The 16,499-nt window shown below is 41.8% G+C and overlaps 1 protein-coding gene across 1 annotated transcript; it reads right to left on the bottom strand.

Moving 5' to 3' along the window:
- Positions 1 to 473: 473 nt before the first annotated feature.
- LOC138947638 (costars family protein ABRACL-like) lies at positions 474 to 9,388 on the bottom strand. Its single transcript, XM_070319148.1, has 3 exons — positions 9,302 to 9,388; positions 3,076 to 3,143; positions 474 to 2,084 (listed from the first exon to the last, which is right to left on the bottom strand). The coding sequence occupies exons 2-3, from the start codon at positions 3,134 to 3,136 to the stop codon at positions 1,894 to 1,896; spliced, it is 252 nt and encodes an 83-aa protein (XP_070175249.1). The 5' UTR covers positions 3,137 to 3,143; positions 9,302 to 9,388; the 3' UTR covers positions 474 to 1,893.
- Positions 9,389 to 16,499: the final 7,111 nt, after the last annotated feature.

Below are 16,499 nucleotides of genomic sequence, written 5' to 3'. Positions count from 1 at the left end.
TCAGTAAAAATTGAAAAAAGCATTTGTTTTAAATGTATAGGTAAACTTAATTAACGGTGTGACGGACGCGCATGAGGCATGTTTTAATCATGGATGTGCAAACGCTGTGTGGAGTACGCTCATTTTTTTGAAAATACACCAAGTTTGTTTGAGAATACTCAAAGTGCAAAACAGGGGTTCCCAGGTCTGCACATAGTACAGAACAGGTACTGCATGCGCACGAGTCAACTTAGTGGCTGAAGATTATATTTTGAGCAGCTTAATAAAAATTGTTTGACCTCTTCAGCGATAAATTGGAAAGTTTGATATGCACAAGAATGTTTGAATTCAGAATGAGGATACCATTTGAATAAATAAGTTACATTATTTATCCCTGTTGTGAAAAGTTCAGCAGCTGCCTTTTTATTAGAAACAAATGAACCTATCACTCAGTGCGCACACACACACACACACAGCATGAGCACAAAAAGAGGTAATAGTGGCTGTATTTTATACAAAATACTGTTAGTCTGCATCAAAAATAATTCTTACACAAGCATTTATACACTTAAACAATTCCCAAAAGAAATGTGCACAAAGAACAATTAAAGGTGTTGATGTCCTTTCTTGGATGATGATACAGTCCGAAGTAGTGACTTTAGTATGCTAGGCACTCCGTGTTGCAGAAAACTGTCAAACTCCTCAATTTCCCTATGCTAACAGCAACTTCTCTGCAAAAATATTTTCTTTTCAAAAAATGATTGTTTGCACTTGCAAAACAATTGGCTTTACTAATATGCTGACTGCTAATTGAACAATATTATGTTACAAAGAAAAAAAAAGCATGTTAACTGAACACAAAGAATAGAGTAAGACGTTTCAGAAAAGAATAGTCGAAACAAATTGCACAAAGAGAAGCAAAAAATTGTAATGAGTCACGAACACCTGTACATAAAACTCATGCAAAATACATCATCAACAGCATTAGTATATATATCAAATGACATGAAAGCCCATTTTGTAAATATACCTAAGAATTTGGTATCTTGTGTTGCGCGGTGAATGATTTGACAATATCAACTATGATGTATGAACGTATGGGTTCTGTGGCTAAACCTTACCAGTACAAAATAACTGACCATGTATTGACAGACAAAGCCTGGTGGCACCAGACCTTATGTTGACCAGTCTGTGTTCAGGGTTCAAAGACTGCCGCCTCCAATACACAATATTTCTCAATTTTATTTTGCTTCGAATACTGACTATTTCTCAATTTAATTCCATTATTCAAAAGAATAAACACTAGATCATCAAAAAGAAATAAGCAACACAACAAAAACAAGTGCTATAAAAAGAGAACCGAATGGTCCCAGAGAACACAACCATCAATAAGAAAAAGAAAGGAAAACATCAATTTTGTAAAACAGTCAACACAAAAAGCAAACAAATATCAAAAGGAATCATACATTTAGAATGTCTCTAGAGTTGTACAAAATGATACACGAGCTTATTTAGAAAAAGACAACAGAAACCTGATAAACATATCAAACATGAAGCTGGATAAAAAATTATTTCATGAGATCATGATGTGCATATTTCTTTGTTATGACTTAGCTAAGCTCAAGGATTATTAAAAAGAAAGCTATGCCATTAGGTTGACTAGTTAATTATGACTGCCTTCCAGTACACCACTTTATAGGGCTACAGCAGCTCAAACAACTGCATCAATCTTCTTTACCTTGGCGTGGTTAGAAATACTGAAAATGTTGCACCCTCCAAAAAACAAATTTTCACCAACTTTGAATCCTATGTTAATAAGGCTGCCAAATCGGGCACATCTAAATGCATAATTGTGCTTTGCAATAAATACAGATGTAAAACAAAAGTATTCCCTATGACTTAATCTTATGACAATCAGTCATCTACTTGTAGAAGTTTAATTTTGACATTGTCATGAACGCCTTGCAACAAGAGTTCTCCCTCGTAGGTGACGATCTTTTTACGCTTGGCTGCCCTCAGGGTTCCGACCAGAGCTTCAAACAGGTTGGCACACTTTTCGTCGTTGAACAAAACACCAAAGGTCACTTCTGGATGCCCATCCTCGGCTGAAAACAGTTATTGTCATTCTGATTTAGGTTGCTTGCATAAGCAGTAAGGATACCGTAAGGATAAGGATAAGATTTCATATCGTCCTGTGAGGCTACCCTCATTGAAATTCGGGCTGCTTTCTCACTGGGGAAAGTGAGCTGCCATACAGTATGGGGCTCCCCAATTTTTTCTTCCTTTTTTACTGCATGCACCCATGTTTCCAAGCCCTGAGAGTGAGACTTTTGCTGTGAACTTGGGATCTTTATCGTGCGCATGCGTGCACACAGGGGTGTTCGGACACTAGAGAGAGTCTGCACAAAGTTGACTCTGGGAAATAAATCCCTCGCCGAACCTGGGGATCGAACTGACACCGATAGCGACAACTTGAAGCCAGCGCTGCTACCGACTGAGCTATTTCCCTGCCCTGTGCAGCCATTGTACCTGTGTTGATGTGCCAGGCATGGTACTGAGCTGACTGACGGTTTTTCCTGATCATTCTGAATACTATTTTCTGGCCTTCTCTTAAAGTAATTACACAAAATCAAAGTTTTAGTTTTTTTTGACTAGCTGATTTTCACGAAATTGCCAAGATGTACCATGCCTGATGTGCACACATGTTAGTGCACACACACACACACAGAACTTGCTAGGCTGCTAACATATTCACTGTTTTAAAATCATAAAAAATCTGGGTTATTAGTGGAATAGATGACAACATAAAACGACGGATTATGACTCAAATGAAATAGCCATTTTGTTAATGGATATTTAATTCATTCACTTGGGAGAAAAGAGAGAGAGCGTGTGTGTGTGTGTGTGTGTGCGGGGACGGGACTGGGTGGGAGGGTGCATGTGTGTGCGTCCTTATATACGGAAAAATGCAATTTGTGAGCAGAAAAGTAACAGCGTGTTCTAAAAGAAGACTGAACATTTTGAGATTTATTCAATGTGACAGTAAACTAAAGACTAAAAGGGGATTTTGCCCATTTTGACACATAGTGCACCAACCTTGTGTTCCCAGTCGTTTGATTTCCTCCTTCAGGAGTTGTACTTCATGTTCAACATTCATTTTGCTGCTGTAAAAAAAAAAAAAAAAAATGCATCAAGAGGGATCTTCATGTACAAAAGGATGACCTTGCATACTTTGAATCTTTTACTTTTTTAATAGTCAAACCAGCCAGACTTGCTCTTTGAAATGGAAGACTACTGTTGAGAGCTGAAGTTCTCTCTGAACAGCTTAAAAAATGCCTTTTATGGTATCCGAGAAGAATGACACCTATATCGTTAATGACATGCCATAGCGTCATTGTTTGACAAGATTGGTGAATAAAACTGACTATTTTGGATATAAATTTGATTGGTCCTTTTAAAGGCATATGTACGCGCTCCCGTGTTTACAAAGTGTAGTTTGCCCATAATCGATGTCAAACGCACCATAAGACCATGTAATGACGATATGTCGCCATGCGCGGACCATATACATGCATTACAGCTTGTTTTAGAGTCTCAAAAACTTTGGATGTAAACAAAGACGCGGAGTTATTTCCCTTGCGTCAACGCTACCTCTGTTGGCAAATCTATAAATAGGACGATCCAGATCAAAATGAAAATTAACATATCTCAACATTGAAGGGGTCCTAGACCACAATATTTTGCAGGGAACTTAATTTAGCATGTCTCCAGCTGTTGGTAAAGCAATTAGCGTGTATAGTCATCGAGTACATATGGCTTTAAATTTTTGTTTGTTTGTTTGCTTAACGCCCAGCCGACCACGAAGGGCCATATCAGGGCGGTGCTGCTTTGACATTTAACGTGCGCCACACACAAGACAGAAGTCGCAGCACAGGCTTCATGTCTCACCCAGTCACATTATTCTGACACCGGACCAACCAGTCCTAGCACTAACCCTATGATGCCAGACGCCAGGCGGAGCATGCAGCCACTAGATTGCCAATTTTAAAGTCTTAGGTATGACCCGGCCGGGGTTCGAACCCACGACCTCCCGATCACGGGGCGGACGCCTTACCACTTGGCCAACCGTGCTGGTGTCCTTTTAAATGACATGCAAAACATTTCACTGTATAGACACTACCTCATGTAAAATCAATCTGTTTGCTGAATATATGAATATGGTAGTTTTACAATAAATGGCCTCATCTCAAAACTGCATTCAAACGCATCGGTATAGTTTTTTTTTAATTTATGACAGTTACTATGCATTTGTGTCATTTTGACATTAAAAACAGGAGACAGTAGATTTTGGAAATCGTTGGGTCTTTTTGGCTTAAAGGTTGTCAGGTCGGCTTTCATGCTGTTGTGTTTCAACTAAATGCCAACTATAGTCACCATAGATACAAAGATGACATGTTATTGACAAGCATTTCAAAATTAATAGTACATTTGTATTACTGTAGGTGCAACTGCAAGAGAATTGATAGAGAGAGTACGGTAACCCAGAGTACTGAGTACATATGCATGGATTTCGAAAGTTTTGTCTGGAACAAAAAGGAGAGCTGTATCTTTAAAAGCAAAGTCTCTTTCCCTAAAGTTGCAACGCTCAACTAAGCATTCCCTGTTTCCTTTCCTCCGTTCCTGTGTAGCGAATTCAGCTTTTCCTCTCATTCAGCTTTCTGATATTGTATAAACTCCACACTGAAAAGCCCCCCTCCCTTCCATGGTACTGATGATCTTCTTTATTCATGGGCTGAAACTCCCACGTTCACTCATGTTTTTGCATGAGTGGGTTTTTACGTGTATGACCGTTTTTACCCCGCCATTCAGGCAGCATACGCCGATTTCAGGGGAGCATGCTGGGTATTTTCGTGTTTCTATAACCCACCCAACTCTGACATGGATTACAGGATCTTTTCTGTGCGCACTTGGTCTTGTGCTTGCGTGTACACACGAAGGGGGGTAAGGCACTAGCAGGTCTGCACACAAGTTGACCTGGGAGATCGGAAAAATCTCCACCCTTAACCCACCAGGCGGCCGCAGCCGGGATTCACCAATTTCCTTCACTTGCAAAAAACAGACATGTGTTTCTTCCTTAAATAAGTGTACTTCTTTAATTTGACCAGGAAAAAACATTTCAGTCTCGGATATATATATATTGAATCAGAAAGCTGAATGAGGGGGAAAGCTGAATTCGTTACACTGGTTCACTCGCCTGTGACCACCACTCGATACCCACACGGGCCAGTCTCAACGATGACGTCCAGACTCGTCCCCTCCTATCTTGCCCCCTCCCATCTCTCCCCAATTATCGCGGTATTTGCCAGAGAGGCAATTCGCAGCCTCTCGTAAAAATCCATCTCTGTTTTTCACACACACACACACACTCATGCATGCAGACAATGAAACATACATGTACACAGACAATTCTCTGTTTAGTTGCTTGAAAGGTAAGGTTAAATAAAACACACAGCCTTTGTTTATATATTTCCAGTGTGTTTTATCTCCGTTCATTTTGTCGACCCTGAACTGAAACCTGTTGTAGTACATAACATTTTTTCCTCCAAGACTGGCAGTCAGTTAACACCTGAATAGCAATGGTTGTGACTGGCACACTGATCACCACCTAACAGATATCAGGTAAAACCAGGTAAAACTTGTCATTTTTTATAATTTGTTCTGCAAGAGAAACGTCAAAAATAAACATGACTTTATTGCATGGAATACACAGGGGCGGGCGAGTTGACACGTACCCCGACATGTTGAAAGGAAGCAGAGCATGAACTTAAAAAAAATTAAATCTGCTACTACAAATCCGGGGCGATATGGTACCTCGCCGTCTCAACGAGGATGATAACGTATTTTATTACCACAATCGCCGGCTGCTCCTAGAAATACACTCATGAAGGAATAGGTTGATATGACTTATGAGAGAGAGAGAGAGAGAGAGAGAGAGAGAGAGAGAGAGAGAGAGAGAGAGAGAGAGAGAGAGAGAGAGAGAGACTAGCATAACGCTTACCCAAACAAACACACACACACACACACACACACACACACACACACACACACATACACATAGTGATAGTAGTACTTGTAGTCCAGTGGACGATACCTTCCGCCTGTGCTCTGACCACAGGCGGAAGGTATCGTCCACTGGACTACTACTATCACAGAAAGACTACAAGGTACGTCACTCACCTTCGAGTCATCTGTGTTCTTGGAGTCGCTTCCTGGGGAAAAATATTGTTCAAGACGGTTTGCCTCTTCCTACAGTCTGTATAAGGTCAAATAAATACAGTTGAATGATTGTTTGAACTGTATGTACCTTTAATTTTCAGCTTCCGTCCGCTGCAGGTTGTTTTTAACCATCATTTGGACGAATCTTCGTTTGCGAGCCGCTGATATCCACTTTGCGTCAAATCATGCATCCGCACCGAATATGCATACCAGCGCTCATTGGTTAATAACAGGATATTCGATGATTATTTTCATTGGTCGACTGAAATCGTCTGCATCGGTTCCGTTCGTGCAACGAAGAGTGGCAACGATATGGCAGAGGCCAACGTTATCCAAGCTGCTCTTGGGGGGCATAATTTTTTTTTGTTAGGTCAAGCCGGCACAGGAAAGTCTACTTTAGTTAAAAAATTAAAATGTCAACTGGAACAAACAGGAAAAACAGTCCGCATCACGGCAACAACAGGTATTGCAGCCAGTCAGCTGAGCGGCACCACAATCCACAAATTCGCTGGGATTATGGATGGCCGTTTTAGCGACAAAGATATCATTAGTCGTGTCATGCATGATGCAGATTGCGAATAACACTAACAACAGTAACAGCGATAACATTAAATCAAAACTTGACTAAATATAAAAAACCACATGCCTCAACACACTATATCTACATATAATTTTGAAACAATAATGTTTACTTTCAGCTAATTTTATAAAACAAAACAATTTAGTTTTTCGCTCGTTTCTTGTTCATTCATAAATTCAGTACTTACCCAAAAAATTACGTTTTCCTCATTTTGAATGAAGTGGCAAATGGTTCTTCACTAATACCGAAAGTGAAAACTCCCGTGGGTAGCTTCCCTTTGCTGCACAATATTTACATATGTTTTAGACCAATGAGCGCTGGTATGCATATTCGGTGCGGATGCATGATTTGACGCAAAGTGGATATTAGCGGCTCGCAAACGAAGATTCGTCCAAATGATGGTTAATAACAACCTGCAGCGGACGGAAGCTGAAAATCGGCCCGAGTAAACTACGCGCCAGCACGCGCTACCTTGAACCATAGCACTTATATACTTTATTTTTATATTTCTAGTTAGTTCATCGTCCATTCTCACATAATACAAAATTTCAAACTTCAATGATGAAAAATACGGAAATTATGACGAGTTTAAGGAGAGCTAATGCACTACTCTCAAATCCGACGATTTCCGCCATTGACTAAACAGCGCGCTACCACTTTGAAGTAGACGCTACCCGGTGATCCATAACACTTACATAGTTTATTTTTATAGTCTATATAGTTAATTGTCCATTCTTACATAATACAAAATTTCAAGCTTGAGTGTTGAACATTTCAGTAGTTATGACGGGTTTTAGGCAAGCTAATGCGCTACTTTCAAATCCGACAAAATACGGACAAACTTGAAGTCTTGCGTCCTCACAGGATGAACAAGCCTTTTTAAGCCGAATGTTGTTGATATGCTACCGTTCTAGTAAAATTAATTAAAAAAATGATTAAAAAATAAATTAAAATAAGTTGTATAGCATGACAAAACAATCAAAAAGTGCAGGAACAGTTGTTTGTTTGTTAGCTAGCTTTACTTCCCTTTATCTTGGTGTAGATGTAAAGAAGAGTGACTAGGATACGATTTCGATGAGTTGCAGGTTAAAAATCCTCTTTGTGAGGACGGCACTTGTATCGTTCGATGAAGGGTTAAGAACGAGACGTACAAAGAAACCCACGAAGATAACACCGAAGACATACACACAGTCGGCACAGTAACTAGACCAGAAGAGAGAGAGGAGATGTGTGTGTGTTTGTGTGTGTGTGTGTGTGTGTGTGGGGGGTGTGGTTGGTGTTATTTGTGAGAGATGGTGAAAGAATAAAGTAACATAAATGATACAGGTCAAGGCAGTGCCTGCTTCAAAGTGGTTGTGCAGTTGGTCAGTATTCAGTCAATGTCGAAGTTTTGTCATAACTTCCGTAATTTTCATCATTGAAAATTGACATTTTGTATTATGTGAGAATGGACGATGATCTAACAAGAAATATAAAAATAAAGTATGTAAGTGCTATGGATGACACACACACACACACCGCATCCGACTGACTGTGTTGGAACGAATGACTCCGTATCCGACATTGGTTTTTATCACTGAAGTTTGAAATTTTGTATAATGTAAGAACTGACGATGGAATGACTAGAAACATACAAATAAATCATATAACAGCTATGAATCTCAGAAGCGTCCACTTAAAATTGGTAGCGAGCAGTTTTAGTCACTGCCGGATTTTGTCGGATTTGAGAGTAGCGAATTAGCTCGCCTAAAACCCGTCATAACTACTGAAATGTTCAACACTCAAGTTTGAAATTTTGTATTATGTAAGAATGGACAATTAACTATATAGACTATAAAAATAAATTATGTAAGTGTTATGGATCACCGGGTAGCGTCTACTTCAAAGTGGTAGCGCGCTGTTTAGTCAATGGCGGAAATCGTCGGATTTGAGAGTAGTGCATTAGCTCTCCTTAAACTCGTCATAACTTCCGTATTTTTCATCATTGAAGTTTGAAATTTTGTATTATGTGAGAATGGACGATGAACTAACTAGAAATATAAAAATAAAGTATATAAGTGCTATGGTTCAAGGTAGCGCGTGCTGGCGCGTGCTAGCGCGTGCTGGCGCGTAGTTTAGTCGGACCCCTGAAAATTAAAGGTACATGCAATCATTCAACTGTATTTATTTGACCTTACACAGACTGTAGGAAGAGGCAAACCGTCTTGAACAATATTTTCCCACAGGAAGCGACTCCAAGAACACAGAAGACTCGAAGGTGAGTGACGTACCTTGTAGTCTTTCTCAGTTTCTGTGATAGTAGTAGTCCAGTGGACGATACCTTCCGCCTGTGCTCTGACTACATCATGTACAAAGGCTAGAGCTTAGAATGCGCAACATCGACAGCCTTACTACCCTTTGCTATTTCGCCATCGCAATGTAAAAGCCAAAGTTTAAATGTAGTCGTTCATCTAACCAAACACTTACTGAAATCACGTATCCAAGCTGCACGGCAAAACTTTCGTCAGCAGAATTCGACCCGCCTACTTTCAGGAAGTGATGGCTGAACGTCACTTCCGTTCTGGTGCTCGGCCAATGAATCTTTTTCTAGGGTCATAGGCGCTTGATTTTTATATTTAGTCAAAACTTGACTAAATATTTTAACATCGAGGGGGAATCGAAACGAGGGTCGTGGTGTATGTGTGTGTGTGTGTGTGTGCAGGGGCGGACCTAGGGGGGGGGTTCCTGGGTGCCCGGAACCCCCCCCTCCCTCCCCCATCCGTTTTTATTTTATTTTATTTTTTTAGTAAAAAAATAAAGCGCTTGTGCTTTCCTTCCTTCCAAATGCAACATGCTTGAAACTGACGAGAAACTCAAAGGCTAACCCCCCTCCGAATTATTTTTGAAATGATTAGTTATATTGAAATAGTAGTTCATATAAAATAGCACATTGCCTTCTCAAAGTCAAAGGTGCACATATTTGTACACGCATATTTACTGAATAGATACCTTGTTATCTTCCAGGAGAGGCCTCCGATTGACCTAAAAAAATAAAATTCCTTCAGCATCTGGGGGGCTTCACCTCCCAGACCCCCCACCAGGGCTTTGCCCCTGGACCCCTGCTCCAATTTGGAACCCCCCCCTTATTCACAACTAGGTCCGCCCCTGTGTGTGTGTATGTGTGTGTGTGTGTGTGTGTGTGTGTGTGTGTGCGTGCGTGCGTGCGTGTAGAGCAATTCAGACCAAACTACTGGACCGATCTTTATGAAATTTGACATGAGAGTTCCTGGGTATGATATCCCCATACGTTTTTTTCATTTTTTTGATAAATGTCTTTGATGACGTCATATCCGGCTTTTCGTGAAAGTTGAGGCGGCACTGTCACGCCCTCATTTTTCAACCAAATTGGTTGAAATTTTGGTCAAGTACTCTTCGACGAAGCCTGGGGTTCGGTATTGCATTTCAGCTTGGTGGCTTAAAAATTAATTAATGACTTTGGTCATTAAAAATCTGAAAATTGTAAAAAAAAATAAAAACTTATAAAACGATCCAAATTTACGTTTATCTTATTCTCCATCATTTGCTGATTCCAAAAACATATAAATATGTTATATTCGGATTAAAAACAAGCTCTGAAAATTAAATATATAAAAATTATTATCAAAAATTGTTTTTCGAAATCAATTTAAAAACACTTTCATCTTATTCCTTGTTGGTTCCTGATTCCAAAAATATATAGATATGATATGTTTGGATTAAAAACACGCTCAGAAAGTTAAAACGAAGAGAGGTACAGAAAAGCGTGCTATGCAGCATAGCGTAACCACTACCCCGCTCTTCTTGTCAATTTCACTGCCTATGTCGTGAGCGGTGGACCACGAGTATACGGTCTTGCTGCGTTGCATTGCGTTCAGTTTCATTCTGTGAGTTCGACAGCTACTTGACTAAATATTGTATTTTCGCCTTACGCGACTTGTTATTATTTTAAGGTGGGCAGTCTTTTACTTAGTTTTTTTTCCCAGTGAGAACTTTGATCACCATATTTGCCGATCCTGACCGTAGAACACACGCTGCTACATATTCATTGGAAACATTCTTACGTTTTTTGTGTTGTTACTCTTAAAATATATCACCACTAGAACAGCGCAGGACAAAATCACCTTGCCAGGTTTACAACTATAGTATAGATGCGCTTACCGGGAACTAATAGCCAAAGCCTTGTGTGTGAGACGGAGAGAGATAGCCTGGCGTGTAAGCTGTGTAACAAATAACAACAAACAAACTAGCAAACGAACGAACGAACGAACTTACGTACGTACGTACAAACTGAACAAACAAACAAGACGAAACTGTTACAAACAAGTATACAGCTAGGCGTTATACCGTGATTTGCTTATACATGTACTCGTTCACAGTTGGACGGACAAAACGATATGAAGCCTCCCCCCCCCCCCCTCTCTTTCTCTCTTTCTCTCTCCTTCTCTCTCATTGTCTCTCTCCCTCAGTCTCTCTCATATATCTCTCTCTCTCAGTCTGTCTATCTCTGTTTGTGTGTGTGTCTCTCAGGCTCTCTCTATATATTTCTCTATGTATGTGTTATCTGTCTCTCTCTGTGTCTCTCTCTGTGTCTGTGTGTGCCGTTGTGTGTGTCTCTCTCTCATTCTCAGTCTCTCCATATGCTCTGTCTCTGTGTCTCTGTCTCTGTCCCTGTCTGTCTCCAGTGTCTCTGTCTCTCTCTCTCTGTCCGTCTCTCTCTCTCTGTCTCTCTCTCTCTCTCTAGTCTCTCTCTCTCTAGTCTCTCTCTCTCTCTCTCTCTCTCTCTCTCTCTCTCAGTCTCTCTCTCTCAGTCACGACGACTGGCCCGGCACATACTTGCTAAGCAAATCACACTGTGACACTGCAATGCAGACGTAAGCGTGCTGCAATGTGATGTGAAAAGGTCCTGACCGAGCTTTATTTGTAGACTCAGTTGAACTCGGTGTAAACATAATTCAGCCTCTCTTGTGTATTCACTGCATCCTGCACAGGGCCGGACCAAATGAGTTGTAAGGGGGGGGTTCCTCCTTTTTTTGGGGGGGCAAATCAGCGAAGTGGCGAAGCCACAAGCGCACGCCTGCAAAGCAGGCGCGCGAACTAGGGTGGTCCGGGGGCATGCTCCCCCGGAAAATTGTTGAAAAACGGTTAAAATCTGTGCAATCTGGTGCATTTTGGGCCTTGTTTTGAGGGTTAAAACTAGTAAAAGTCAAAGCAAGGTACATGCTTTTTCCAGGGGTGGGGTTCCGGAACCCCTGGAACCCCCCCCTGGGTCCGGCCCTGCTGCATTCTTCACCGAGAGAAGTTGAACTCACTGTGCCGTGGTGCAGTCTTCTCCCTTATTTAGTCACATTTTAACTCCGTCTCAGTCAAATGTTCAACATCTGCGGCAAAACTATTTTTTATTTTTTTTATTGTATCTGTTTACCGTCTATTGTAGCTCAACTTTTGTTTCTGCCCTGAGATCGAGACGTATGTGTGTGTGTGTGTGTGTGTGTGCAGTGTGTGCATTTTTTTTAATATTTTTTTATCAGTTCGTTTCGGGCCATCTGTCTGTCTGTCTGTCCGGCTGTATGCGTGTGTGTGTGTGTGTGTGTGTGTTTGTGTGTGTGTGTGTGTGTGTCTGTGTGTGTGTGTGTGTGTGTGTGTGTTTGAAATACGATCGAGGCAGTACTTCATAATATTCCCCATCGGGGCAATACTGACACTGAAGAGACACATGCAAAACACGAGAAGACAAGAATGAGGTACAGGAGTTTGCTTGGGCGGCACCACGGTATTTATTACACCCCCGGTATAGGGGTGTGTATAGGATTCGGTCGATGTGTTTGTTTGTTTGTTTGTTTGTGTGTTTGTGTGTTTGTGTTCGCATATAGATCTCAAGAATGAACGGACCGATCGTCACCAAACTTGGTGAACAGGTTCTATACATTCCTGAGACGGTCCTTACAAAAATTGGGACCAGTCAAACACACGGTTAGGGAGTTATTGGTGGATTAAGATTCTACAAGGACTTTAGGGACGGGGGTGTTTTTCCTACCTCGGAGGAATTTCTTGTTTATTTTGTTGTGTGCTTAGTTGTGGCGGCTTTGAGTCTCAACCCCATCAGGGTTCATCGACAAATGCCAATGCTTTCGCGAAGCCGGTGTTATACGAAAAAAAGCACTCCACGACTGAAGAATTTACTCAGGAGTAAAACAAAAGATATCGTAATGAGATTTTGTACTCCGGAGTAAATACGTCGTGGAGTACTTTCCTCTTTTCGACGTACGAAAAAACTTATCCCAGCACGAACATTTTACTCCACGCACATGTCACTGTCCGAAAGTGAAAGTTACTCAACACTCATGTTGTTCCGGCTTGGAATAAATCTGTTTATTAATTTGTCTGTTTGGGGGTTTGTTTATTTGCTTGTTTGGTTCTTTCTCAAGTTCACACACACACACACACACACACACACACACACACACACACACACACACACACACACACACACACACACACACACACGCACGCAACCGGCGCACACACACACGCACTTAAGCGGAACGATTTTTCTGTTGATTCAAAATTTGTAAAAGTGCTAAAATCATATTTGTAATGATCTCAGTGTGGTTTCTTTAATTTTGAGTGATACGGCATTGTATTGGTCAGTGCTGTTAACAAAACATATTAATCAGTACTGTTGGCCGTATGCCGTAATAGTCTGTTGCTGAGCCGGGGATTTATAATTCTTCGATTTAACGAGAAGTTACTTGAATTCTTCGTAATAAAGGGGAATAATTTTGTGTAAGGGGAGTAATAATTTCTTTGGCGAAAATGCATTTGGGGAGTACATTTTTGTAACGACATATTTTTACTCGGAGTACACCTGTCGGTCGCGAGTGTTATATGGGGGAGTAATTATATATATATTTTGAGGGGAGTTACGGATTTTTTACTCGGGAGATAATCTGTCGTGGGGAGTAATTTTCTAGTGCTACACCGATCTGCAAAATACAAGTTTGCCAGTGCCTCATTCATGCTCTGTCTTCCTGCTAGTGTGCGATGGCAAACCTTCTGACTGCGAGTCTAACACCCATCGGGTTCACTGACGCCAGCTAAACACACTTCTCGCAACCTTCATCATGTTTGGAAGAAGAGTTTCAGTTCTTCTGGGGAGGTTTGCATTGTTTTATGATTTTCCTCTCTGCCTCTCTGTCTGTCAATCTGTGTATGTTTATAATGTTTTACTAAGACAAAAATGCCTCACTGATCTTCCTTTCTCTCTAAACCCGACTGAAGGGGAAATCTGTGAACCATGCATACCCCTCTCAGCGCAGATCTGTCAACTGATGTCATCTGATCTGATCAGTCTCAGTGCATCAATCGTTCAGCGGTGTTAGACTAGACTTGAAATTTCTCTCTCTCTCTCTCTCACACTGTAGACTCCTTCGCAGCGGTGTGTTGCGTGCCGCACGGGTATTTGCACCCCGCACGCTGGAGCGGTAAGTTGAGTGGGGTTTGTGTCTCGATAAAACAGCTTCTTGTATAAACATTTCGTAACTTTGCACATTAAGATATGTCTTGTTAGATCTGTTAGTGTTTCTTCTACACGCCGATGTACTTTTTGGGTGCATATTTTGTATATTATAGCCGTGATTCTGTAAAATATCACGCCTGTAACCGCTGCACAGAAGCAAATTTCGTAGCATTCGCAACAAATTACTGGTGTAAACTTTAATGTGAAGAACTGCCATCAGTTCCACAAAAACCTGAACCTTTCTGCAGTACTGAGGCCGAGTACATCGGCGTGTAGAAGAAACACTAACAGATCTAACAAGACATATCTTAATGTGCAAAGTTACGAAATGTTTATACAAGAAGCTGTTTTATCGAGACACAAACCCCACTCAACTTACCGCTCCAGCGTGCGGGGTGCAAATACCCGTGCAGCACGCAACACACCGCTGCGAAGGAGTCTACAGTGTGTCTCTCGGCTTAACTGATTTTCCCAGTCCCTCTCTATCTCGTCCATTAGACAGCCTTGGCCGGTATATGAATACACAGTGTACATTCCTTTCAATTTGTCGAATTTACTGAAGCGTGTCGGGTTCGGTGGCTCAGCCGGCCGCGCGCCAATAGCCATTTGTGCATCAGTGAAATCAGTTGAACCATGACCTACTAAGTACCGTATATAGTTTATTGACGCTCGCACACACACTCACACACACGCCGCTCAACTTGGCGCACACACAGACACACTCAGTCTGTGACCCGTATATCTTGGGTTTTCAGTAGATTGTTCGTCAGTGCGTACGCGTGTCAGTGTGTCAGTGTATGTGTGTGTGTGGGTGTGTCATTGCGTGTGTGTGGTTCCAAATAGATACCCCAGGTTGAAAAGTGGTGCTAGCCCGGTTGTAGAGTGAGACTGAGTGGTTGAGAGATAAGGTTGGTGCTAGACTGGTTACTAGAGCCGGAGAGGTAGGCGTATCAGTCAAACTGACTGGTACTGACTAGAGAGAGGTAGGCGTATCAAACTGACTGGTACTGACTAGAGAGAGGTAGGCGTATCAAACTGACTGGTACTAGAAAGAGGTAGGCGTATCAAACTGACTGGTACTAGAGTACGATGGTAGAATGTGAACTAGATGCAAGTCGGTGAGACGACTGGTGAATAATGTGAATGGTGGTACCAGTTTGATACGCCCAAAGATCTTTGATACGCCTATCTCTCTCTAGCACAAGAAAATCCGTCGGGTAGTTTCTGAGGAATGCTTCAAGTAGTCACACACACACACACACACACACACACACACACACACACACACACACACACACACACATACATACACACATCAGTACACACATACACACACACACATACATCGGGAGACAAACCTCGCTCTCCGCCCTCGTTAAAACTTTCAGTGAATGTAACAATAAAAAAAAATGATAACTTGACTTAGGCCTACTTTTCAGTGTCATTGACTGTCGGCACCACCATTCGGCTCAGTCTGGCACAGTTTTTACACCACCATAATTCACACCACTCGATCACTCTGGCACTATCGTTCTCAGGTACGAACATTCTCCCTCTCACTGAGTATACTACCATCACTTTCACTCTGGCAACAGTCTGGCAGGCACATCACTACCATTCTCCATCTGGCACCACACCTTTCACATCGTTCGATCACTGACCCCACCATTCATCAGAATCATATCTCTCTGGTACCACTATTCACCACTCTCTCGATCTGGCACCACTACTCAACCAGGGCCCTTCACCCTATGGCACCACCATTCACCAGAATTATCTCATGACACATCATTCACCACTCTCTCTGGCACCACTATTCACCGGCAGGGGCCTTCACCCTCTGGCACCACCATTCACCAGAATTCTCTCGTGGTACATCATTCACCACTCTCTCTGGCACCACTATTCACCAGGGCCCTTCAACCTCTGGCAACACCATTCAAATCGTTCACCACCATTCACCCTCTGGCACCACCATTCAAATCGTTCACCACCATTCACCCTCTGGCACCACCATTCACTGGGGCCATTCACCCGTTGGCACCACCATTCAAATCGTTCACCACCATTCACTGTTGCCATTCACCCGTTGGCACCACCATTCAAATCGTTCACCACCACTTGTTCGGG

This window comes from Littorina saxatilis, linkage group LG14 (assembly GCF_037325665.1).
Source record: "Littorina saxatilis isolate snail1 linkage group LG14, US_GU_Lsax_2.0, whole genome shotgun sequence".
Taxonomy (NCBI): Eukaryota; Metazoa; Mollusca; class Gastropoda; order Littorinimorpha; family Littorinidae; genus Littorina; species Littorina saxatilis.
The sequence above is the reverse complement of the archived record's forward strand: the minus strand, read 5'-3'. Positions and strand labels throughout refer to the sequence as shown.